A 24,646-nucleotide genomic window follows, 5' to 3' on the forward strand; every position below is an offset into this window, starting at 1 on the left:
AATTCACACCAACACGACCCAAAGTTCTGAAGTGTCATTGGTATGTCGGGATGTGCGTTGTCTCCATAGAGGGTTTTCTTCATCGTTAGTGCCTGTTTCGTGTAGTCCATTGCCTTCTGTGAATTGCCAAGTTTTAACCAGTACGACCCCAAGTTATGAAGTGCATTTGCAATGTCTGGATGTGCCGTGATGTCTCCGTGCTCATGGATAGATTTTAACATCGTCAATGACTTTTCATAGCAAGAAATTGCATTTTTCATATCGCAGAGTGCCCTATAGGATACTCCCAGATTGGTGAGAGTGGATACGATTTTGGGATGTGCAATTTTGTCTCCGTAGATAGTTTTGCGTATGTCGAGTGACTGTTTAAAGAAGATAATTGCTTTTGTGTGATCACTTCGACATCCCCAGGTCTTACCTAATTCTTCTAGTATAGTCGAATGTTTGTCGTTCGTGTCACATGCTTCTTTCAACGCTTCTTCCAAATAATGGATGGAATTATCAAGCATGAACAGATTTCTTGCTATTCTTCCCCTACACAGATGGGAAGAATCGTAGATGGACGTTTTGAATATCCTCTTTGGTTGGGCGTGCAAAATATCTTTGACCATATCCATGACACGCATCTTTAATGGTAAAGCCGTGCATTGGTATCGGAAAAGTACCTTGATGTTTGGTATGTGGAATATTGACTTCAGGGTAGTGTCTGACACCTCGTGCACGCTGCTCTGATAGTTCACTTTGGCAAGAGGAGACAGACTGTCCTGCTGCCCTCCGTTGGCAATGTACGTCCTCAGCCTGAGTTCTGCCGCGATGCTGATCAGCACTGTCAGGTGTGTGGCATCTTCCTCTGTGATCCGCCCCGTTCCCTTTAGTTCATGAATGATACCCCATGTACTTGCATGCGTAGTCTGACAACACAGGGCTATGAGGTCCATGGCTATACCTGGAAATCGGTACATGTCCTTTTTGACATTCAACAGTTGCCCGGTAGGCTCATTGGAGAGGAAGTTTTCCCTGTCTTCCTCCAGGATTTTAGGTGCGATTCGACGGGCCATAGAGAGTGGTGTAGTATAGCTTTCAGGAATTCTTGTCAGATAGTCCTGGTAGTCTTGCACTAGCGATGCTTCGCCGGTCAGGAAAGCAACGCGTCTGAGGATGTCTGACAGGTGGTACCCCTCGGCAAGGGATATCTCCAATTGCTGAAACTCCGCCATTTTTGCAGGCGTCTGGATGAGGCTAACGGGCGGTTTAGTCTTGGTCTTGTCTCTCCCAAATGGAGTCTTTGATGCCCATGGCATGGAGCCGTCAAAGGCAAACCCACGAGGGGTGACGGAGTCAAAGAACCAGTCTTTATCTTGATCTTCCGATTGAAAATCGTTCAGTGACGGAATGGCCATAGCTGGGAGGATGGTCTCTCCGAGGTTGATGACTTTCATGTGTAGGTAGTGCGTGAGGGTGAGGAAGTACCGTCGTGTGTCATCGTTGTCTTTCCCGTCCTCAATTAGAATGGCGAACTCCAGGTCAGAGTAGGGCGTGACCAGTTCTGTTGCCTGGGAGCCTAACCCGATAAAAGCGTACTTACATGGAGGACGGCCAAGTATGACGATACATTCGCCAACAAGGTCCTGAACAAATGTCTGCCTATCTTCAGCAATGCTCTTGAACAGAGATTTGATTGCTTCAGCTCGTTCAGCCTCGACTTTTGTCACAGTTGGGTCATCCTCGTCGTACTGATACGGGTTATGGTGCTGATCTATTTCGTCTAACTGTGACTTAGCACGGGCGCGCATGTTCTCTAATCGCTTCTTGTGGCGTGAGGCACAATCCATGGGACTTGATTTTGCTTCCACATTTGCTGTACATTGAAGAAAAGACTGCTCTATCTCCTGCAAGGCTTCAGTAAGTGTTACTTTTTGATTGTCCAGGTGTGTTCTGGCCAATGCTGCATTGTACAGTGCGGCAGCCTGTGTGAATTTCTTACCTTCTTTTGTCCCTTTACCACGCTGGAGGTACACGTCTCCCAGTCTGTACAGGCAGTCAGCCTCTTTCAGCCGATAGGAATTGTTACGGTCTGCACACACGTGAAAACAATATAAATGTCATTTAGTCACAACGGTTGTGAATAAATAACTTTGCTCTTCAATTATCATTTACCAAGTTGAACCCAATCAATATTCATGGGAATACAAATGTCTATCATATATAATTGTTAAAGATAAAAATATAGAGGAGGGTAGAAAATTTAATGTAAAAACAGTTACCGTGAATGAGTTTCAGAGCGGACACAAACTTCTCTTCTGCTAAGTCGATGTTCCCATCAGCCAGTGCGCGGTCCCCCGCTGCCAGGTACTCTTGGTAAGACCTACAGTGACAGATTGTTTATGCATTTTTATTTCTAATTTTTCTTTTAAAATGGGCAGGATTACTCATACCAGTATGGGGAAATTTTGTTTTTCAAAAAAAAGGTTCTGCACCTGTTGACATACCTGTAGTCTGGAGTAGCTTTTCTGGGTGTCTGACTTGCGATGAACTCACTCGGTGACCTAAAATTTCAAGAAATCTTAAGTTAAACTCAGTGATAGACAATATGGATTATGTATGCCTTTAAGCTCTTACTTGTGATAAAATCAAATGAGAAACTAGAGTTCAGCGACACAGCGCCCCCTCATTAATTATGCAAATTAGATTCTGTCACATTATGTCTAGCAAATCATCTAAATGTGTTAAGCATCACTTAAGCCACCTACCATCCAAAATTTGTTACCCTACCATGTCCAGATCAAGAGATATAAAAAACGGAATTTCCACTGCAGTACCATAGCAAAACGTCAGAGGGTCCAAAATCTAACCATTCCCAGGTCTGCATCAAGGTTTACTAAGTAAATATCAAAACAATCCAACCAGGCATTCTAAAGTAATTGTGGTTACACACAAATACATACACACAGAAAAACCGTATCCCAAAACATAACCTTCTTGGCTAAGGTAATAACGCTTAACAATATCCAGAGATCAGCTACATTAGATACATACATGAACTTTTGGCCAGATCCTTCAGCGATGACGTCATTGTTTGCGGATGTCTCTGAAAGGTCCCTCGAGAGGTCAGCTTGTTGTTTCTCCCGTTGTTTCTGCCGTTGTAAGCCCTTTAAAAGCACCGACTCAATCAGTGGACACAAACATTCACTGGGGTGTTACATGCACGTTAAATATGAAACATGATAAACGTGGTCTTCGTTATCCAAGTGGCTAATATACTAACAAATTTGGCATGGGAATTTGTTTTATGACAAGATTGAATTATGATACCTCATCACACACACACACACACACACACACACACACACACACACACACACACACACACACACACACACACACACGCGCGCGTGCATACATTACGAACATACACACACAAAAACACAGAGTATTACGTACATACAGATATAAACATACATACATATCTATTTTTAATTCAGTGTAGGAGCCACAAATAACATATACCTTTCCAGTCCGTTTAGTCTTTTGTCTGATTCTTGCGGTGTACAGTAAGCGGTGGATGAGTGTGACTTTCCCCTGGATCCCCTCACACCTCGCCAGTGCAGTGTTGTACATAGCTGTGGCCTTGGTCAAACATGTCGTGTCCCTAGTTTCTGTTCCTCTTTTCAGGTACACGTCACCGAGACTTTTAATCGCCTCAACTTCTAACATACTGTCCTCGTTTGCTACCCCCTCTATCATCAACTTGGTATATTCAATCAGCAACGAGTCCTTCTTGTAGTCAACAGTCAATCTTTGGTCTAAACGTTGGAATCTCTCTGCTACTTCAACAAGCGAAAACACTTCTTTGTTGTCAGGGTTCTGGTTGTTTCGAACAAAGGCTGTTTGTTTCTTACCTAAGCGTAGTTTCTTCACATACGACAAACGATATGTGAGGCTGTCTCTAATGTCTGCGTCCTCACAGTCACATCGGAGCAGTGCGGCCCTGTACAGCACCAAAGCCTTGTCTAGCTTTCCCACGCCCCTGCAGCGTTTGCCCGTTTCCAAGTTCATGTCTCCGAGGCTTTTGAGTACCTCTATTTCCACCAGCCTGTCCATGTTCGCCATGGCGTCAAGCAGGGCACGTAGGTAGTCGGTCTCGGCACGTTTTAGTCCGTGTCTCTTGGTCTTGGCGTCCGCCTCGCGGAGCTGCTCACAAACCCGCAGCATTTTGGACACTTAGTGATTCAGAGTAATCAAGAGTTTAGCTTACCCATGCCTAAGTGGAATGTACAGAAAATGCCAACTTCCTACAAACACCGTGACCTGTGACCTGTGCAGCTTTACTTCCGCATAACGACCTGCGGCGTACAGTATCCCGCGAGCCTTTGCGAGAATAGTATTGTTATGAATAATTAAAGAGCTGAACCTGGGCAGGTACAAACGTATTAAGTTTGACTTGGGAATGAATTGGGAGATATACATCTCATCGAAGTCTGGTATACTGTGACCTGAGTGTGGTGTTTTTATACTTTAAAGTGTATGAATTTAACTGCAGCACGAAGGCAGATTAAGACAGCGCAATACATCTTACGGCCAGTGACCTTTTGGCAGGCCAAACATTTCACAGTGTCGTACCCTTGGGGACATATTTCGTAGAGAGGTCCTATATATTGTTACAACAGTCGACAGCAAAAAAAGGTAAATGATACAAAAAGACGTGGGATTTTTTTATTCCACATTAAATAAGATTTACATTTTCTTCTCAAACATCTCTTGTTTCCTGGCTGCTAGATTTACCCAACCGCGGGTTAATGTAATATTAATTGTCGTTCTACCATCATTTAGTCGATAACAGAAAGGACTACATATTAACCGCTTATCACTACATGGTTCATGGAAATGACAATGACTAAATTTATTGATCACAGAATCCAATGAATGCAACCATAATATCTAAAATGTACATAAAGTTTCAACAAATTCATAAAGTGCTATCTTGAAATGTAATATCATATAGTTCTTGAGTAAAAATAAGCATGTACGTTAAAGAGGTTTTACCATTTACTATGACTATGAGAACATTGTTTGCTCATAAAGTAACACAAAACACAGATTTTGTGCCATACAACATTGTTACAGCCAACCATCCACCAAGAAACATGTTATTTTTGTAATGACAGTAACGGGCGTTTAAATGTGACATTCATGTGAATTTGATGGAAAAACTGAAATCTAATTTGATGTGACTACAGAAAAAAATTGTAAGTATAATTGTCAAAATATGCTCCATGTGCTCTATGTGTACTCATATATTCACACATTTCGTGATGTTGCTATCTCCCCGAAATTCACATAAAAGCCACATTTATAACGTTGATAGTGTGACGAAACACCCTTTTCTTCAATCAGGGCACATCTAACCCCGAGTCACTATCACTACCTTTGCGCCCTTTGCGCTTTGCCACGCAGGCTGGCATCCACTTCTTCCGTTTCTCGTTCGCGGCGTTGTCGTCCTTCTCGTTCTCTTTGCGCCTGCGCCTCTCGTCTTCGTACCGGATGTCGTCATAGCTGTCATCACTGCTATCCCGTCTCTCCCTCCTCTCCTTCCGGCGGCGCTTCCGGCGGCGCCTCTCCCGCTCGTACTCCGAGTCGTCCGAGGAGCTGCCGCTGCTGTTGCGCCTCGTCTGACGTCGCCGCTTGCGGCTCCTGGCGGCCTCCGGGTCTTTGGCGTACTTGCAGCTTCCCTCGTACGAATGCTCCTTCTCTTCTTCTCCATTGCATGTGCACCGTAGGCATCCCGGACAGAGCATGTAGATACACATAAACACGACCACTAGGGCGATGATGACGATTCCTATCGCCCAAATCAGGGTCCTAATGAAGAAGTACAGGCCCATCAATAGCAGCATCCCGCCCAGTAGGATGAAGAATATAAGGATGATCCATGTCCTGGCGTCCCGTGGAAGAGGGCAGTTCACTGAACGCTCCGGCATGGTGCTGCTTTGTCCCGAGGCGACCCTTAAGTCTCAGAGATTCACACTCAGTCTTTCCGTAACTACTCCCTCCTCCTAACTTTTCTTAGACTTTGTAGTCGCACAGAAAGTCCTCCTAGATCTGTTTCGACAGTCTGACTGACTGTGAAGACTTTGGACAGCGTCGACGCAATAAAAATGGCGGCTCAGTCCTTACTCACCCCGAACTGAACCCTACCAGTTCTCCACGTATTTTTCCAGTGCGTCTTTTCCTGGGCACCCTTGTCAGTTGAGGCGTCGTCAGATCATTGTTTTGTTGAGTTGTCATGGAGACGATAAAGTCGTCTCAGTAAAGTCGTCTGTAACTCAGCTGAATTCTGTGTGGGGTTCTTTAGACACACTGACCCTGTTCCACTGAGCTGTATGGTGTTTTGAGACACACCTATAGAGTTGTCATTCCGGTTTTGACAGGGATGACTACACGGGCTAGTTGGCCTCAGGGAAAACAGACAACTACTCTTAGTAACCATGGTAACAACCTTTAAAGGGCTCAGGTCGCTGTGCGTATGTGTGGGTTTGTTTATGTGTGTATCAAATGGTATATTATTATCGATGCGAATACGTGTTTGCAGATTGTAATTTTCTGTACTACAGTACTACTACTAAAATCTGTTGCCATCTATAACCGTTTAATTTGTTTATGGAATCATGAAAATAAAGTTTTCCCTTGCAATTGTGAGTAGTAATAAGGTATCAAACTCAAACCTACGTAGATATCAGACGGAAGTGTTGTAGTTAAGTCGACAAATTGTACTAGATAATTTGTAGGCTCACTGTTATACCTTCAGTCCCTACAGGAACCTCAGGGAGCCTTGTTCTGACTGACTTACTGGCTATAGCTAGCTTAGTGCATAAAGGTGTAATGTCGTCAGAGGGCGCTACTACAACGTCGTAGTTATAAACAATTTGTTTATCATGATGAAGTATTTTCATGATCTTTTGGTTGCTTCTTTAATGGAGAAAGGGGTACGTCCTACCATATCTTGTTTCACGTTAATCTATTTTACCAAATAGCACATAGAAAAATACATTATGCCTGGTCCATTAGTGGAAAATAGTATGTGTGAGAAACTTAAGCCAACGCCGGGGATACTGTAGGCTATACATTTCACGCTGAAAGATTGCTCTCCTAAAATAGAATATCCTCACAAAATTAGGAAAAAAATACAGGGCCACTTCTAAACCCACTGCATTTCGCACTTTCACACATGCACACTCACAGTACAATGAAATTGATATTTTAGTTACGGTTTATTCAAAATTCCAGTAAATAAAATTCGCATTAGATTTTTTTGCATACATGTATTTTGAATTACAAATCTTAGATTCTGAGCTATTCCACTGTAAAAGGTGAAGGGGTTGTCAATCTCTTTACAGAAAATAATTTTATGATAGGGAAATAGTTACTAAGGAGGTCTACCCCCTTTCAAAACTTTTACATGGAGTAGTCCTCAGTATATGGGAAATTATACCATTAATTATTCACATCCTCATTTGATATTTACAGAATACAACATACAGAATACCTACGTCTATTACTTCACGAGTAGTGAAAAAGCTTAACTTCATGTACGTTCGATGTAAAACATGCAAATAAAAATATTTACGTGCAATATTTGATAAAGGACTATGATAGAGTTACCCGATGTATGTACAGTGCACATTATTCGTTAGCCAATATGGCAAATGATTCAACACAGAAATCGTGATAACATGTACATATGAAGATTTACTAGTAAATGGCACATTGTAAGTAATTCTTCAAGGCTGAAGAGATCTCTTTTAATGAATAAAATATCAAATTTGGAATTTTGTGGGAATGTTTTTTTATGGAATCCTTTGTATTTTTCGCAGTGTAGAATGTTTGACAGCTCTTTGGCAATGTAGTGGGCATATCTTAAAGTATGTTTCACAGCTCTTAATAGTAAAAGTAACTTCTTGGAACACTTTCAAATGTTTGCACAGTTCCTTTTGTAATGGTGTTGAAAGGGTTTTGCAATATTGTTAAAATATTTAAAATATCTTTCCAACTCTTCGGTAATCTTTTGGCAGCTAAAGTTTATCGCTTACCACAGTATTTTAAAATTTTAGAAAATGTTTTCGACGATTTTTTCACACACCTCTTTAAGTTTGTAATGTTTTCATCACAGTTCTGTTCTTACAGAATTATCAACTTGATTTGAAAAATCGTTAGAATATTTAAACGAAAAATTTACAGCTCTTTGGTTAACTTTCAGCTGCTAAAGTTTCTCGTTCACCACAGTGCTATATGCAGGAGGCGGCGGGAGGTCGCTGGTACCAGACGAGTACTGAGTGTTGTAGTTGTCCGAGGTGTTGTAGGTGAACCCGTACTGCGGGGGCTGGGCCGAGGGTGGAGCCGAGGGCGCAGCTGCGAATCCTCCGGCCGCCGAGGTTCCAGGGTAAGGTTGGGATCCCGGGTAGGGTTGGCCCGCACTGTAAGGAGAGAAACAATAGTGTCATAAACTTGAATGCCTTCATATGACAAACATATGCGTGGAAACGTGGGGAAATATACAAAGACAAAATACACTGGTTACTGGTATTGGGTATAGGGTAGAGCTGGAATCCTGGATAGGGCTGGTCCGCACTGTAACCTGTGTTAGAAGAGACCAAATAATACCGTACAACATGACATGTACAACTTCTGATAGCCCCGCCGCCATGTTTATGCCCAGAGTGCAACGCGCGACATCCGAGCCGCCATCTTATGACAAATTGACAAAAGTACAGCAACACCTGTAGTACTTCCCAAGCAAACAAAGACCTCAAACCTAGAAAGCGTGTAGTAAACTACACATTAGAGAAATGTCTCCGAATTTACACTAGAAGATAGAACTTATGCTTGTCATTCCTTGGATTACACCATATTTTTCTAGATGGCAAAAGAGTAAAGTAACCATCCAGACCTCTACGAAAATGTACCTTGTCATGCTAAGACGTCTTCGTTGAAGTGTACGTACTTGACTTACTTGCCATTGCAGAATTCGAACTACACTTGCCGATAGAATTCAAGCAAAAGCGGCCTCGGTACCCGGGAATGGTATTTAGAATCCAGAACCTTTCTATGCTTGAATGAGTAGGGGTTAGGTTTTGGATAGCCTCCGCGCATCCAAGGACGTATTTGCCCCAGGCACGACACGCGACTAACCAGAACCGTGCTTAAGCAATGTTCTGAATAAAGCACGGTTTTCGATACACGGTTCTGGGTACAACATTGTATGTACAGACCGGGTCAGGGTGAGAATTCATATAATTGCTGAAGTGATTATACCTTGGGTACGCGGGGCCTGGCCATGACATCGGTATAGCCTGCCCTGGGATCGCCCCCGCTTGTGACATGGGGTCAGGAGCCGCCGGTTGTTGTGTGGTTGTGAGAAATGTCCCTGTCGTTTGCGGGGCCTCGGCTTGTCCCGCTGTCCCTGCCGGGTTTGTCGCCGCCGCCTTCGCTGCATGGCGTTTGGCGCGAGCACACATAAAGGCCGCCGCCACAAACAGGGCCCCTGCGACTCCGAACATGGCCAACGCCTGGTAATTATTCCATGAAGAAAATATGATCGTCACAGGGATTGCAGAGAGTAACAGGAATGTCGCTATTATAAGCAGCGTCATGCCTAAGGAAAAGTATTTCCCTCCAGGGCCCGTCGCCCCCGAAAATGAAATCGTGCCGCCGCCGCCGCCTCCGCCCCGCCGTCTGTGTCGAAAATAGATGATGGTGATGGTGACGGTGACCAGCTCGAGCTCGACCGCCAGCCCTGGCACGACCTCCGCCACGTCTCTCTCCTTTCCCCATCTTGGCACAGACAAGACGACCGACAAGATGCCGCTTACAACCCCTTAAAAGGTCGCGCCACAGGTGTACTACATGCACAAGGTGTGAGGAGAAAACTACTACAGGTCGCCATTCCCCGTGTCAGGCTGTGTCGCACACTGCGTTCACCTGACGACGGGGGCCGCTCATGTTTTCACAAGAACAATGGTGAGGCTGATCAGGTTACAGCTCGGACGAAAGGAACCTGGCAGTTTGCTCCAATCTTTCTGACCCCTTAGATTCAATACAACTGTGTAAGACTACTATTCAGAAGGCTTAAAGAAGTGTAGCAGTTCTCAATAGTCGACATATTTCTGGGTGCCCTTGTTGCAGGAAATAAAAAGCATGAGCCTTTTATTCACAACAGAAGTCACCTGTAACTGACCGCAGCATGGCTGTCGTGGACGTCAGCATCTGTGACAGGTAAACAAAGGTGCGGTGTAAAAACAACCTGACAAGAAGACCACGTGACGCTTGGGCGTGTCGTCACTGTATACCATCGGCTTACAAAGATTTGGGACACCGTTACAAGTGTTGAACTATTGACTGTGCCTTCGACGAGGCTAAGCAAAAATAGACGCGAATTATCCCTGCGTCAGAGGGTGATATGACCACAAATGCCGTTGTGACACGCAGTGATACGTGCATGGTCCTGTCTTAAAAGATATCCTCCATATTGATATCATTTTGATAAAAAGTTTCATGAAGTCATTGGAGAAATTTGTTGTGTAACAATTTTTACATATAAGCCATGATAACACCCAGAGTACAACGCGCGTGACGTTGCCACCATCTTGTCTCCTAATTTCCATTGAAGTAGGTGTTCTGATAAACTACAAAGAACCTAGCACACGTGTAGGCAAGGCAATACACAAAGGGACGCGTCTTTGAGCACTCTGGACACCACCCGGCTAGTCAGATGAAATTGGAACTTTCGAATGAAAGAGAAAGATAATAGCTTTGCTCTCAACAAGGTTCAGGAGGTATAGACGCAACAGGTTCTCTGTGCCACATTTATCGGAGGTCAGAGTTCAGGATCTTTAACCCGTCAGATGTTAAGAAACAGAACACCACCATAAGCACCAAATCAGACTGATTGTAACAGTAACGTTAACAACACATGAGCCTGTTCAAAGTGACGCTTATGGAATATTTGCTGTTGTTGTCCTCAGACCATTTTGGTGATAGCTGAAGTCTGATGGTTATGACAACAAAACGACCGGATGTGATCCATTAGAACGACCGGGTGTGCAACAGGTGTCATTATCTCTATAAACCCGCTGGGTAAATTATGACTGACGAAACTGCCCACGGATTATTTATCCTAGATAGCTACAGAGGATTTTCCTGCTAAACCCAGTGCAATGAAAGACAGCTAAATGCTAGCTTGACGTTTTTAACATATATAAAACGGGTATGCCGTATGGTATTAAACTGTACCTGACGTCGGGATATGGAGGAGGTAGTTGCTGGCCTAGTTGTGACTGTTGCAGTCCGAGCACAGTTAAAATGTGCATGGCGGTTTCATCTCCCTGCTGATGAGTCGTAACGGTTCCTTCTTCCACTTGTTGCACCTGCGGCGTGGCGTTGTTTTGGGCGTCAGCTCTAGCCTTACACTGCAGCGCCCACCCCACGAGAACCATCAGAATCCCAACGCCCAGCATGGCATACCCGGCGAAGGCGAGGGAACTGTATCTCCCTCTGTACATCGTTGTCAAGACGATACCAGGGATCATGCAGACGATTCCAAAAGCGACGAGACGTCTGGACAGGATTTGGGGCCCAGTCATCTGCCCTCCTCCAGAGAAAAGACCCGCCACGGGCGCCCCTCCCCCCGAGCGGACGTGGTGGTTCCTCCGGCGGCGGTTACGGCGTTGCTGACCGGCCCTCCTGTGAGCTGCAGCCCGCCGCCTGCCAGCTCTCCCCCTCCTCTCACCTTTACCCATGACCGGGGGTCTTTACTTTCAGAAAATCACGATCAGATAGATAACGAACTTGTGGGAGCACCGCTGACACTAGCCTATGTGTCTCCTGACTGTTTTCAGGGCCTACACAATCCAGTTCCTCGGCTCAGCAGGGCCAACATGCCCAGATTGAGTTTTTACCGCCGTGACAGCCCCCTCAGTTAGACCCTGAGCAATTCTGGTTAACTGAGATACTATGGGTCTGGCATCCAGGCTACAATGACACAGCATACATGCGGACTGCTCAGCCCTACAGAACTATCATTGACAGGCAGCAAATACTAGGTATGTTGGCCGACCGAGCGTTCCGGTCCACAAGAGCCGGAATCCAGGGGAAAAACAAACAACAACCTGCGCCACTAATCAGGGCATGTGAGGGGTCAGGGGTCAACACTGGACGTGGACAATGGGTTGAGAGTTCGCATGGGCAGTTTCCATCATGAGTCTTTTCCAATTCCGGTTTAAAACTGCCTAACATAGCAGGCGAAACTGTAGTATGACTTACATGTACCTGACACACCCGAATTTGTCACCTTGTAAAATGGTCAACATACCGGGCAACATAGAATTTGATTAAGACACGGGGAAGTACTGAGGTGGGAGTACAAGTAAGCTAAGAGTTTTAGCTAGAAGAACCGCCGAAAACTATAACTTGTGGTGTAGTAGTAGGGTGTGTTGTATAAATAAAATTTTGCATGGCGCATACCTTTGCTGGCCTACGCTTGGCATCGTCTCTTGAAGCTGAGGGTTTTGCTGGGCGAGGTTTGACATCACCTGCTGATATTGCGGGTTTGACATCATGTCTTGGTGTTGCTGTCGAAACTGAGGATTTTGCATTTGTTGGTTAAGCAAGGTAGCCATCATCTGTTGAAGCTGTGGGTTCTGTTGGAGCTGTTGGAGCTGTTGTTGTTGTTGTTGTTGTTGTTGCAGCCCGACCACGGTCAGACCATGCATGGTAGTGCCGTCTTGCTGCACGGTCAGCCCTCCCACCTGTTGCGCTTGAGTTGCCGTCACGTTGGTTCTCGCCTCTTCCCTGGCTTTGTACCACAGCACGAACGTCACAATCATGAAGAAACCGGCGGCGCCCAGGGAACAGTACCCGGCGATAGCCGGTCCATGCGTCTCACAACAGTTCATCACTGTCAGGGTGATACCGGGGAATAGTAGCATGAAGGCCATGAAACCGAATTGTCTCTGCATGCGTTGGGTCCGCGAGAGCTGCCCAGCCCCTGCAGCACCCCAGAAGAGTACGTTTCCCCCGCCTCTGTGGCGATGTCGCCCGTCCATGGTTAAAGGTGGGTTTTTGGAGTCACTTTCGGCACACGGCGAACACTAAAAAGCAGGCTTAAAGCACACGTTTGGGAGCGCCGATGTTCCACAAAGTGCGCACTCGAAGGAGTACTGTCACAACCGGTGCCAGACAACAAACAGGTGTCGTCACACTGCATGTAAATCAGGCATGCAAGCGTTTCAGCCGACAGGACGCTGAGGGGAACCCATGTGAAACACACCTACGTTATTGGCCAGGGCAGGTGACAAGTAGGTCAGGGGTCAAGAAAGGTAAATCACAGAGGTTGAAGGAAGAAGCTTTAGGGCGGACCAAGGGTTGGTTCAATTTCGAACTCAGACAATGCGCATACACACTTTTAAGTTACGCGGTTTAAAATGTACAGTCGAAGGGTCAACGGTCGAATATTCGATTCCACTTCCCGGGGTTTTCTAAAACCCGGCAGACTACTCTGGGGCCGAGAACAGCGTACACAGGCAAGGCCTACATCAAATAATAGTATTGTCCGGACCAAAGACTTTGCGTGCCGCCACAGAATGATAAACAGACAACCATCCATAACAAAACTAACCTACGCACGCCATGCAGTGCGTCCAAGGCAGTGGTATGTCTAGAACATTGTTCTTCTCCAAACACATAAGGTAAATGACCATTAAATTTCTAGCTACTTTCTCACGGTGTAAATTTTTAAACCAAAATCTCCACCTAACACTGCAAAACCCTACATTAGACGTAACCCATAACAGGTTACTGTCCAAGTGGTCCCGCCAACCCACTCCCGGCATGCTTCAAAATACACATCAAAATAAAATAAGGACATAAAAGACAGAGGGTTTAAGAAAGCAAATACATACGCCATGTTTGACCAGTCAGTTGGGAAGCTCACACCAGGTTGGTTGGGCACAGTTGTCATGTTGATGACAGCTTGACCGTCTTGGTTGACAGTTGTCGTGGTCACGGTCCCTGTGGCGTCACTGATGACGTGCACCCCCGGCTGACCCTGACCCTGTGCACTGGCGGCTGCTTGGTCCTCTTTCCACTGTTTGTTACAAAGCCACAAACTGACTCCTAAAAGCGCCACCCCGATCACTAGAACACAGGCTCCCGCTGCTACCGACCCGGTGCCCGACGTAGCAAATATAGCTGTGAGCATGATGCCAACTCCGATCAGGAAAACTCCGAAGAAGCCCATGCATATGCCGATGACGGTCTTTCCCGCAGCCGGCCCTAAGTGTATTGTCCCACCGCCGCCCCCTCTCACTCCTCTGCTGCGAAAGCCAATTCTGCGGGCAGGCCGATGGTGGTGGTGTGCGCGGAGACCGATATGGTGACGGTGGCCAGCTCTGTGGTGCCTTCCGATCCTCCGCCCGCCGGCCCTACGCCCTCCACCCCGCCTCTCTCCTTTCCCCATCGGGAACCACTGGCGGTCGTTTGTTATTGAGACTGGTTGTTACAGTCTGTTTGTAGCAACCACTTCTCGTGGGTGACAGCTCACTTTACAACCGCCGAAGTATTGTTTAAACCAACGCGTTCTCCTAGATCCTGAAAAATCCCTATAATGATCCTTGCTTAAAGACTTGAGACAGTCTCTTCCTTGAGTAACACACCCACTCAAGGCCCAGTACTGATGCAGTACGTACCAATGTGATGAAAGCTCCTTGTTAGTAGTAATGCCAACAATCTGTCTCCTCACCACTTGTTCATGGTCTCTTGGACTGGATTAAACTCCTAAAAGCATTGTCCTCGGATCCGATAAAGTCTCATTCAAACCTGGTTCATAAGAGGCAGCCATTTAGGACGTATGCAGCTGCTTCGAAGCAGAGAGGAACAAAAACTACCTCACTGGTATGCAGACAGGAAGTTTGGGAAGGTGTGCCCTTGACCTGTAGAGGTCCCAAAAGCCCAGAATGGTCTCGCACCGGAGTTTTTACTTGTCCTTAGTCAACCTACATTTTATGTATGGCACGCGCTCCGTTTAATAGACAGTGCAGTTTGTCGTCAGTGGGTGTACGAAGGTTGAAGGAAGAATATGCTTTATTTTATATACAAAGTTTAGCATGTTTCAATCCAATACCGTACACAATTTCTAAGCAAATTAGCATAATTTCTGTATAAAGTAGTGTGATGAGGCTGCTCTCGTTGCATGTTTGATCTAGTCTGGTCATTAAAAAAATAAAACACCAACTCGAAGCCAAACCCAGTGTGTCAATATGCGTTGAGTAGATTGCATTTGACATACATAGACAAAGGCCACTGTCACTGAGTGCTGCTTATGAATAGTTGCTATGACTGAAAGGCGCACGCGTTGTTGATAATTGATAAATAAATAAATAAATAAATAAAAACATAAGATCATGCTCTAACTCACGGAAGCCACCTGAAAATTAAACATTTCAGTGAGTAGTTTTAAAAAAGAAAAAAAAATTATGTCTGAAGTCTGAAATCAAGTAAATGTTAAGGAATTTCGGAAAGTAATAATATGAGCAATGTAGTGTACAGAACAAACTTCATGTACCAAACTGTACCTATGCTACCACCCCCTCCCCTAAACAAACTATGGAGAGTATGGCCATACCTTTGCTGGCCTAGTCTTGACATCATCTGTTGAAACTGAGGGTTTTGCTGGGCGAGGTTTGACATCATTTGTTGAAATTGAGGGTTTGACATCATCATCTGTTGTCGTTGTTGCATCATCTGTTGATATTGGGGGTTTGCCAACATCTCTTCTTGCTGTTGGTTCAGCATCTGCTGAAATTGAGGGTCTTGCATTTGCTGCATCATGGCAGACCACATCTGTTGAAATTGAGGGTCTTGCATCATCTGCTGTTGTTGTTGGTTGACAGTTGTCGTGGTCACTGTCCCTGTGGCGTCACTGATGACGTGCACCCCCGGCTGGCCCTGACCCTGTGCACTGGCGGCTGCTTGGTCCTCTTTCCACTGTTTGTTACAAAGCCACAAACTGACTCCTAACATCACCGCCCCTAACACAAGAACACACGCGCCCGCAGCGACCGCTCCGCTGCCAGCAAATATAACGGTGAGCATGATACCGACTCCGATCAGGAAAACTCCGAAGAAGCCCATGCATACGCCAATGGCGGCCTTCGGCCCTAAGTGTATTGCCCCACCGCCGCCCCCTCTCACTCCTCTGCTGCGCAACCCAATTCTACGGGCAGGCCGATGGTGGTGGTGGTGGTGTGCGCGGAGACCGATGTGGTGACGGTGGCCGGCTCTGCGGTGCCCACCGGCCCTTCGTCCGCCGGCCCTTCGCCCGCCGCCCCGCCTCTCTCCTTTCCCCATCGGGAACCACTGATGGTGGTTTGTTGTTGCGTGACTTAAGCTTGTTGTTCTAGTCTGTTTGTCGCGGCAACCACTTGTGGCGTGACAGCTCTCTTTGTAACCGCCGAAGTATTGTATGCGAAGGCGTTCTTATGGCAAGCCCATAATACTTGAGCTCCTTGCTTACAGACTTGAGACAGCTGCAGTTTCTTCCTTGAGTAACACACCCACCAAGGCCCAGTACTGCTACAGTTCTTACGAATGTCAACAATTTGTCTCTTCACCACTTGTTGATGGTCTCCTGGACTGGATTAAATTCCTAAAAGCATTGTCCTCGGATCCGATAAAGTCTCAATTAAACCTGCTTCATAAGAGGCAGTCCGAGTTAGGACGTATACAGCTGCTTCAAAGCAGAGAGGGAACAAACTACGCCACTGGTATGCTGACAGGAAGTTTGGAAAGGTGTTGCGTGACCTGGAGAGGTCACAAAAGCCCATAATGGTCTCGCACCGGAGTTTTATCTTGCCCCTAGGCAACCTACATGACGTGTATGGCACGCGCTTCATTTAAATCCTGTGCAGTCTGTCGTCAGGAAGTGTAAGAGTGAAGATTGTATGACTTGTACAGAAGATAGAACATGTTTGATGTTATATTATACATCTTGCATTATAAAACCATACAGAATTTCTAAGCAAATTAGCGTAATTTCTTTATGAATAAGTAATGAGGTCAGGGGGCTCTCGTTTGATCACGTCTGGTCATTAAAAATTAAAAAAAAAAAAAAACAATCACTCGAAGCCAATCCAGTGTGTCAATATGCGTTGAATAGACAGCATTTCGCATAGATAGACAGAGGTCCCTGTCACTTATGAAATGGCTGAAAGGCGCACGTGTTGTTGATAAGATCATGCTCTAACTCACGCAAGCCACCTGGAAACTAAATTTCAGTGAGTACTTTTAAAATACAAAGAAAAGAAGTATGAAATTCAAGTAAATGATAGGAAAAGTAATTATATCAGCAAAACATACTCCATGTCCCAAATCTCATACAAATACCCATGACACACACAACCCTCCCCTCCCTTAAACTACGGAGAATTATAACGTTACCTTTGATGGCCTAACCTTGACATCATCTCTTCAAGCTGAGGGTTTTGCTGGGCGAGGTTTGACATCATCTGTTGAAATTGAGGGTTTGACATCATCATCTGTTGTTGTTGTTGCATCATCTGTTGATATTGGGGGTTTGTCAACATTTCTTCTTGCTGCTGATGTAGCATCTGCTGAAATTGAGGGTCTTGCATTTGCTGCATCGTGGCAGACCACATCTGTTGAAATTGAGGGTCTTGCATCATCTGCTGTTGCTGTTGCTGCATGTCGATGACAGTTTGACCGTCTTGGTTCATAGCAGCTGTCGCGGTCACGGGCGCTGTCCGGGTGACGTCACTGATGACGTCGACCTGTGTCATTTGTGTAATAATTCGGTTGTTTTAATTTCCAGTTTAAAAGTTTCCGGTTCTGTAAAATTTAATTTGTATTCAATGACCTACAAACAGACAGACAAACAAACAAACAAAAACAAACCTCCTGCTGTTCCTGAGACTGCGCACTGGCTGTGGTACGGTCGGCTTTCCGCTGTTTGCAACGCATCCAGAAGCAGGCTCCTGTCACCAGCGCCGCCCCGACAGCCAGCACGCACACTCCCACAGGTACCACTCCACTGCCGGACACAGCGAGTACAGCAGTGAGCATGATGCCGATTACTGTCACCATGACTCCGAAGAAGCACACGCATATGGCACTAACGCGAGTCGGCCGGGTTTGTCTGGTCCTAGGCTGGTGGTGCGTGTGGAGGTGCCCGAGAGCGTGACGCCGGCCGATCTCGTGCCGGTAGCCGATGTGAAAATCGTGGCCGGCTGATCCGTGCATCTTCTCTTTGTAACCCCGAAGTCTTGATTAAACCAATGCGTTTTCAGACTGAAAAGCCCTTCCTGCTCCTTGCCAAACTTGAGAAAGTGTCTGTTACAACTGCCCCAGTACTGCTACAGTTAGTCTTACAAACGTCAACACTGTGTCTCCTCGCCACTTGTAACTATCGCCTAGTGAACCCAATCCCTAAAACATGAGTCCTTTGACGCATTTAGAAAAGATCCTAGCCATACGGCTGAATGTGACTTGGCGAAATGACATATGCATTTGCTACGAGGCAGGAAGACTACCAAATAACATTACGCCACTGACTAGGAAACAGACAGGAAGTTTTGAAAGGTGCGCCATGACGCAGAGAGGTGAAAGGTCACAAAAGCTCAGAATGGTCTCGCCTGATTTTTGTTGTTAGAAATACATGTACTGTGCTGTTTGTCATTAAGGAACCAATTGTACGAAGACTGCGTGAATGGTACACAAGAATATGCTTTCGGTTGGCCTATCAACATATAACTTCTAAAAGAAAACTGGCGTCATTTCTGTAGAGTGAGCGTCATGGAAAGGAATTCCGGCTTACATGTTTCCGTATGCCAACTGGTAACTGACCAGAAAGTGGCTCGAAGCCAAACTCACTGGCGATATGCCAGCATCGCGTTTTACGTAGTAAGAGATCACAGCCACACATGAGTCAATGAAACGGCTGAAATGCGTTAACGTTGATTTGATAATATACCATGCTCTAATTCATGTTAACCATCACGCAGTGAAAGAGATGTATTTTCCTCAATACTATGAAATAAACATCAAGCAAATGACAAGAAAAGTAGATTAAAAACAAAGCACACAAAACGACGTATTGTATATTCTTCTTTATTTTATTATTAATTTTAATACAAATACCTATGACGCATATAGGTTAAACTTTAATCTTTATTACACCTCTCCCTCTCCCTGAAGTATGTCACTAGTAAAACAAGCTTAATTGTGTGGCGTGACCCAAGGTCAAATCTGATGACTTTATAATACCTACTTCAATTCCTAAGTATTGCAAAGCACACAAAAACACACGGAAATTTTCTTGAAGCCCCTTGCGTGATCAATATAGCTGGTTTCAATGTACAAGTATTACTTTAAATACCTTTGTCGAGAAGGTTACGTTTTCGGATGCATGTATTTGTGTGTTTGGAGTTTCAGCTGTGTGCTGAGACTTAGAGAGGTCACAAAAGCCCAAAATAGTCTCGCACTAGAGCGTTTTCTTGCCCCCGTCAACCTAACAACACGCGCGCAGTTAGAAGCACCGGTACCGCAAATAGGGAGGGCGTACGAGCGTTGTATGACTTTAAAAAATCCTCTTTCCTATCTGATTCAAGGACTTGTTGACTGTTAATTTACATCTATCCTGGACATACTTTTTGGAACAGTAGCAAGGACGCATAAACTCTTCTAGTCAGTCTAGTGGACAGCAATAACGCTCAGCTTGCTTCTGTTAGTTCCCCTACTTGGGGCATATATGAGACAGTAGCATGTTGATCTGGCTGTCTATCAGAGCAGGTCCGGGGTGGATATTATCAGGTTCCCACTGACACACGCTCATGTCCCACGTGTCCAACACCACCACGTCCCTGTCCGTCCGGAATATCTGTCTGATTTCCTCCGTGATCTGGTACGCCAGCCAGTCGCTTCCCCGCAGGTAGAAGGACCGATCCTTGTGTTCCCGCGTTGTTCCAGTTCTCACGAACACCCGTGTGCCCGGACTGCGCTGAAGAAGACGGTGGATGGCGTTCTGTATGGCGTGAAGTCGAGCCCGGAACATCTCCAGTGACTCTGTAGTAAAGTGAGCCCACAGACCCAGAACTATGACCGTGTTTGGGCCGCCATTCATGGAGTCCAACTCGTCAACAACGTATCTGATTTGGGTGAAATTCATCCAATGCGATCCCATTAATGGTAGGCCGTGAGAACGGTAGTGGACGACGATGTTCACGTCTTTGTTGATAGCAATTGCGGGGCCTAAAAAAGGAAAGCACGCAAGAATTGAAATAAAAGCTCATATTTATTGGTGAAGAACATCTTGACTGAATAAAATTATTTGGGCACAACAAGATAAGAACATTCGCCAAAATTTGACAACCTTTTTAGTTTATGATGGTTTACATAAATGTCGAAATTATTTTGTGATGGGTGTGGATATGCATCATAGCATTTCCCGAACGTAGCCGGGGGCTATATAGACTTCTGTGATCCTTAAAATCACTTTTCAAAGTCAATTAGATACCAGGTGGAGTCGACTGAACATTCCAAGGGTGAGTTTTTTCTCCAGGTCTTTAAAATGTACCGTGATTTGCGGAATATTATTTCACCTGGTTTGAGGCTTCCCTTGCTGTGCCCGGCCGCCAACCAAAGGTACCACTGCCTGATGGTGGAATCCCCCTGTATGTAGAGAGTCTTATTGGCCAGACAGCTTCGCGCGTCCGCCCTGGTAAACATTCTCACCCTGCAGACCGAGGACTTCCACACGTTACCGGACCAGTAGCCGTGGAATAAGACACCGGGTGTGTTGCTGGAACAATCGGGAAGATCGTCCAAGGGGGCCCGTGCTGATTCCTTGACATGTATGGGTGTTTGGATGTCCTGCTCCAGCTCTGCTTCTATATACGGGCTGCAAGGAGAAAGTGAGTCTATCAAAAGGCATAATGAACTTACACACAATGTCGTTCTCGCATCTATCAATGAACTCGATTAAATCATAAAACTGTCGATTGAGTCTTTTGTTCCATACAGTGTTCAAACTTATGTTTAGTGTTGGCTAGAGTAAATCTTTTCGACTTAAATTTAAAATAACGCAGAAATATGGACCAAATGCAATTTTAAGTGTTTTTTTTTTACCTCTGAAAGAGTTGAATTTCGTCTTCAGATACGAGATCAAGTTTTGACGACTGGCTGCCCTTCTGGGTGACGTCGCGACGACATCCCGCGATAGCAGAGCACGGCAGGGCGTCCGGTTTCACGCAGAACCACGTCCCGTTCGCTTCCTTTCTCGACAGGTCGCACAGTTGCTCCAGAGGCCGCCCGGGGGGTTGGGAGGTAAAGCACTGCCGCTCCTCTTTGGGACCCGTCTCGGTCTCGAAGAAGATACATTCGTACCCTCTCTTGGCGGGGACGTCTCTTACACGTCGCAGTACCCTCACTGTCTCACTCGGGTGGACAAGTTGCACACACACCTGTAATACATGACTTTCTTTTAAAAGATGATATTTGCAGTCACGTGACTGTTTGGTGTTATTTAGCATCAGCCATATTGGTGCGGTGGAAGTTATACCATGAGAATGGTTCTAACTCATTTAGTTGATTTGGTTGGTCTTCCTTCTTTTAATATGTCTACATGTACCCCTGCTTACACAAATTTTCCCTGACTATGGATTGTCTTACAAGTCGCCATCTTGGATATATCTAGCACACCAACATGGCGTCGGCTGTTCTCATCTGGTTGTGACGTCACGTGCGTACATTCTAGTATATGTAGTCCCGAAACCAAATCACCAAAAATAGTTGAAACAAATAATAGAGAGCTGAGCATTCCTTTGTTTGAAGAATAACCAAAGTAAAAAGTTTAACACTCACATTAACGTCCCCTGCCCAGTACAGCGGGAACTGCACCGTGTAGGTACCGTTGCCATGGTCGGTCACGTGCCCAGCGCAGCTCGCCTCCCCAGGCCGGATACTGACAAGCTTCGCGCGGAAAAAGTCTCCACCGTACGTCTTAGGTCTTCCCCTGACATCTCTCGCCACTATGACCGCCGTAAGAACGTCTCCTTGGCGGTACTCTGTCTCTCTGTTGAGGACAACAAACTTCGTGTGGCTGGGATCCGTGACTTGTTCAGTTATGTTGTTCTGGTTGTATGTGGGGCTGTTGATGGGATGCCTGACTTCTTTGATAGAGTTGCTCTTGTCGTTTATCGTGCTGTTGGGATGCGTGTCTTTTTCGGTAGGGTTGTTCTGGTTGTTAATCGTGTTGTTAGGATGAGTGGCTTCCTCTGTAGGGTTGTTCTGTAGGAGTGTGGCGTTGTTAGGAGACGCCTCCTCTTCTAGGTTTCGCCTCAGTTTTTCTACTGGGTGGTTTTGCACGTGTGGCAGAACCCTCAGTTGATGGCGAGATCCGGACGTATCATTTTGTAACTGTTTATAGTAGAACGTGCCATTCTGTGTAAGAGATAATTTTTAGATTTTCCTTACAGCTAGATTCGTGTTTGTGTCTTTTAAAACAATTGGAATGATGTCAATAGAAGCTACATCTTAGCATCCCCCTCATTACAACAATATAAAGGCATATGCACCGCCCACCCCACCAGAATGCCTTATCCATACATCTGCTTGTAGATAACCATTGCTCTGTAAACAATGCTATAATGACGTCCTCTAAACAGTAACGTGAAACAAAACGGACCAAAGGTCAATCTTTTGAAGACAAAAGTTACAGACAGGTAAAGGCCAGACGATCATCCGACAATTACTTCAAGCAAGTCGACTTACTTCCACTCTGCTGACAATTTGATTTTTGTCAAGGATAATGCAATCCATTGAAGAAGTTATATATATGATAACTGTTACACGTATCTGAGATTTTCTGTTATATAATATATGGGGTCTTTGCTACATAATATATCAGATTTAAGCACCGTTTGAAAGAAAAACGCCCTGTTCAGTCGACAATTTGGTTCCATTATTCCCATTGAGTTGGTATCTACAGTCTAACCTTGCTCCCAAATGACCAACAACAATGGGCTTTTAACATAACCACTGGGCCTGTTGTTTGCTACTTTAAGAATCATGTTACCTAAACAAATTCCATTTCAATGATTTCTAACACTACTGGTATCTGATCATATATCAAGCAGTTATAAACAACCAGGTCTGAACCAGGTTTCGTGAACTTTAAAGGGAGTGATAGTAATCTGCCACCAAATAGTGTAAATAATGAGCTGGCATGTTACGCCAAAAGGTGGTTATACTGGCTACAACTTAGATGCAGACTTTGTCATGGGGGTTAGCTGGCTGGACAAAGACAAGTTGTGTTCTGGCTAATTATGCAGACAATTTGGACCAATTTCTCCTGCGTATTTACCTACTACATGTAGTAGTAATAAGTCAGGTAGAGACAACAAAAACTCACCAGAGACAACACTACCACCAATGTCAGCGTTCCAAATACTGCCGTCATTCGACGAATGGATATTAGTGGTATTGCTGTAATAAAGAATAACAATGATGTTTTATAGATAGCAAAAATAGGAATAAAGAAGGTTATCAATAAAATACAAATGTTGAACCTTCAAGGTGTTTTATAGATAGCAAAAATAGGAATAAAGAAGGTTATCAATAAAATACAAATGTTGAACCTTCAAGGTGTACATAGTAATCTCAACTTTTCCCTGTGTTTCTCAAGTTTCCTTAAAATGACACAGGGAAATACAGTTTCCAATGATATCGACATATACAGGTAGAAATCACTACTCCTTGTATTTAGCTAGTACATAACAATAGTGAATAACAGTGATAAAGCTTATGCCCAGAGGCTGAAGACGTCCTCGTTTTCTAAAACTTAAGAGTCCATGCCGTAAAAAAATAACGATACGTGCACGTTACAGTATTGTTATGTTATGAACGTAAACAGTGAATTTTTGGTTACCTCTAGGAAGCTCCATTGTCAGAAATCACCTCAAACGCTGTCTCTGTACACACACGTTCGGCACGGTCTGCTTAGTACGCACGAACACGTTTTGCTTAGTTTGGTTTTTCAAGTGAATGTATGAGCTGCAAATGGCTACACAGGAGGTTAGCGCACTAGTCTTCTTTTCAGAACTAGGGTTCGCAAAGATCATGTTATAAAGATTATCTTATTGAACAATTTTAATGAAGAAACCATGTATGAGGTTTTTTCATTACAAGGGCTTACAGAACTTTACGTATCATGTTTATTTGAGCCAAGAAGCATACTTAATGCCCCAAAGTCGGCCCATCGGCCCATTAAGAACTAGTGACCTTTAGTGCGAGTTAGACCCTGGCATATAATTAGACCCTCAGGGGTGGGAGGGGGGCAGAACTGTGGCAACCTGCAGCGCAAGGAGGCCAACCTCATTATTTTGCTACATAATGTCTTTTTTTTAGATTGTTGATTCTCAACAACTAGACCTTCCCTGGAAAATCACATAAACCTAAAAGAGAATGATAGGAGGGGAAACAAGGCATTGGAACAATGCGAGATAGGGAACATTTTTACGGAGCCATGATTTAGTAATTTCAAGGACAGTCCTTAGACATTCTTTTGCACGCGGCATTGTTATCA

The 24,646-nt window shown here is 45.0% G+C and overlaps 3 protein-coding genes and 2 pseudogenes across 5 annotated transcripts; 1 reads left to right on the forward strand and 4 right to left on the reverse strand.

Moving 5' to 3' along the window:
- Nucleotides 1–1,045: 1,045 nt before the first annotated feature.
- On the reverse strand, nucleotides 1,046–4,239 carry LOC109484394 (annotated as a pseudogene).
- A 499-nt stretch (nucleotides 4,240–4,738) lies between these two features.
- On the reverse strand, nucleotides 4,739–6,650 carry LOC109484497 (probable splicing factor, arginine/serine-rich 7). The gene has a single exon (XM_019787783.1). The coding sequence runs from the start codon at nucleotides 5,976–5,978 to the stop codon at nucleotides 5,391–5,393; it is 588 nt and encodes a 195-aa protein (XP_019643342.1). The 5' UTR covers nucleotides 5,979–6,650; the 3' UTR covers nucleotides 4,739–5,390.
- Nucleotides 6,651–8,005: 1,355 nt separating this feature from the next.
- On the reverse strand, nucleotides 8,006–15,666 carry LOC109484470 (TOX high mobility group box family member 3-like). Of its 3 annotated transcripts, none has more exons than XM_019787749.1 (2): nucleotides 13,953–15,666; nucleotides 8,006–8,471 (listed from the first exon to the last, which is right to left on the reverse strand). In XM_019787749.1, the coding sequence occupies exons 1-2, from the start codon at nucleotides 14,507–14,509 to the stop codon at nucleotides 8,258–8,260; spliced, it is 771 nt and encodes a 256-aa protein (XP_019643308.1). In that variant the 5' UTR covers nucleotides 14,510–15,666; the 3' UTR covers nucleotides 8,006–8,257. The 3 variants fall into 3 exon arrangements, with proteins under 3 accessions (XP_019643308.1, XP_019643315.1, XP_019643300.1); XM_019787756.1 differs by lacking the exon at nucleotides 13,953–15,666 and adding an exon at nucleotides 11,287–12,510 and having other exon boundaries at nucleotides 8,055–8,471; XM_019787741.1 differs by lacking the exon at nucleotides 13,953–15,666 and adding an exon at nucleotides 12,517–13,933 and having other exon boundaries at nucleotides 8,141–8,471.
- LOC109482241 lies at nucleotides 15,655–17,116 on the forward strand (annotated as a pseudogene).
- A 2,452-nt stretch (nucleotides 17,117–19,568) lies between these two features.
- Nucleotides 19,569–23,521, reverse strand: LOC109482252 (NXPE family member 3-like). The gene is made up of 5 exons (XM_019784947.1): nucleotides 23,474–23,521; nucleotides 21,925–22,503; nucleotides 21,238–21,524; nucleotides 20,664–20,962; nucleotides 19,569–20,313 (listed from the first exon to the last, which is right to left on the reverse strand). The coding sequence occupies exons 1-5, from the start codon at nucleotides 23,519–23,521 to the stop codon at nucleotides 19,799–19,801; spliced, it is 1,728 nt and encodes a 575-aa protein (XP_019640506.1). The 3' UTR covers nucleotides 19,569–19,798.
- Between the last annotated feature and the right edge of the window lie 1,125 nt (nucleotides 23,522–24,646).

This window comes from Branchiostoma belcheri, unplaced genomic scaffold (genome assembly GCF_001625305.1).
Source record: "Branchiostoma belcheri isolate BF01 breed outbred unplaced genomic scaffold, Haploidv18h27 scaffold11, whole genome shotgun sequence".
NCBI lineage: Eukaryota > Metazoa > Chordata > Leptocardii > Amphioxiformes > Branchiostomatidae > Branchiostoma > Branchiostoma belcheri.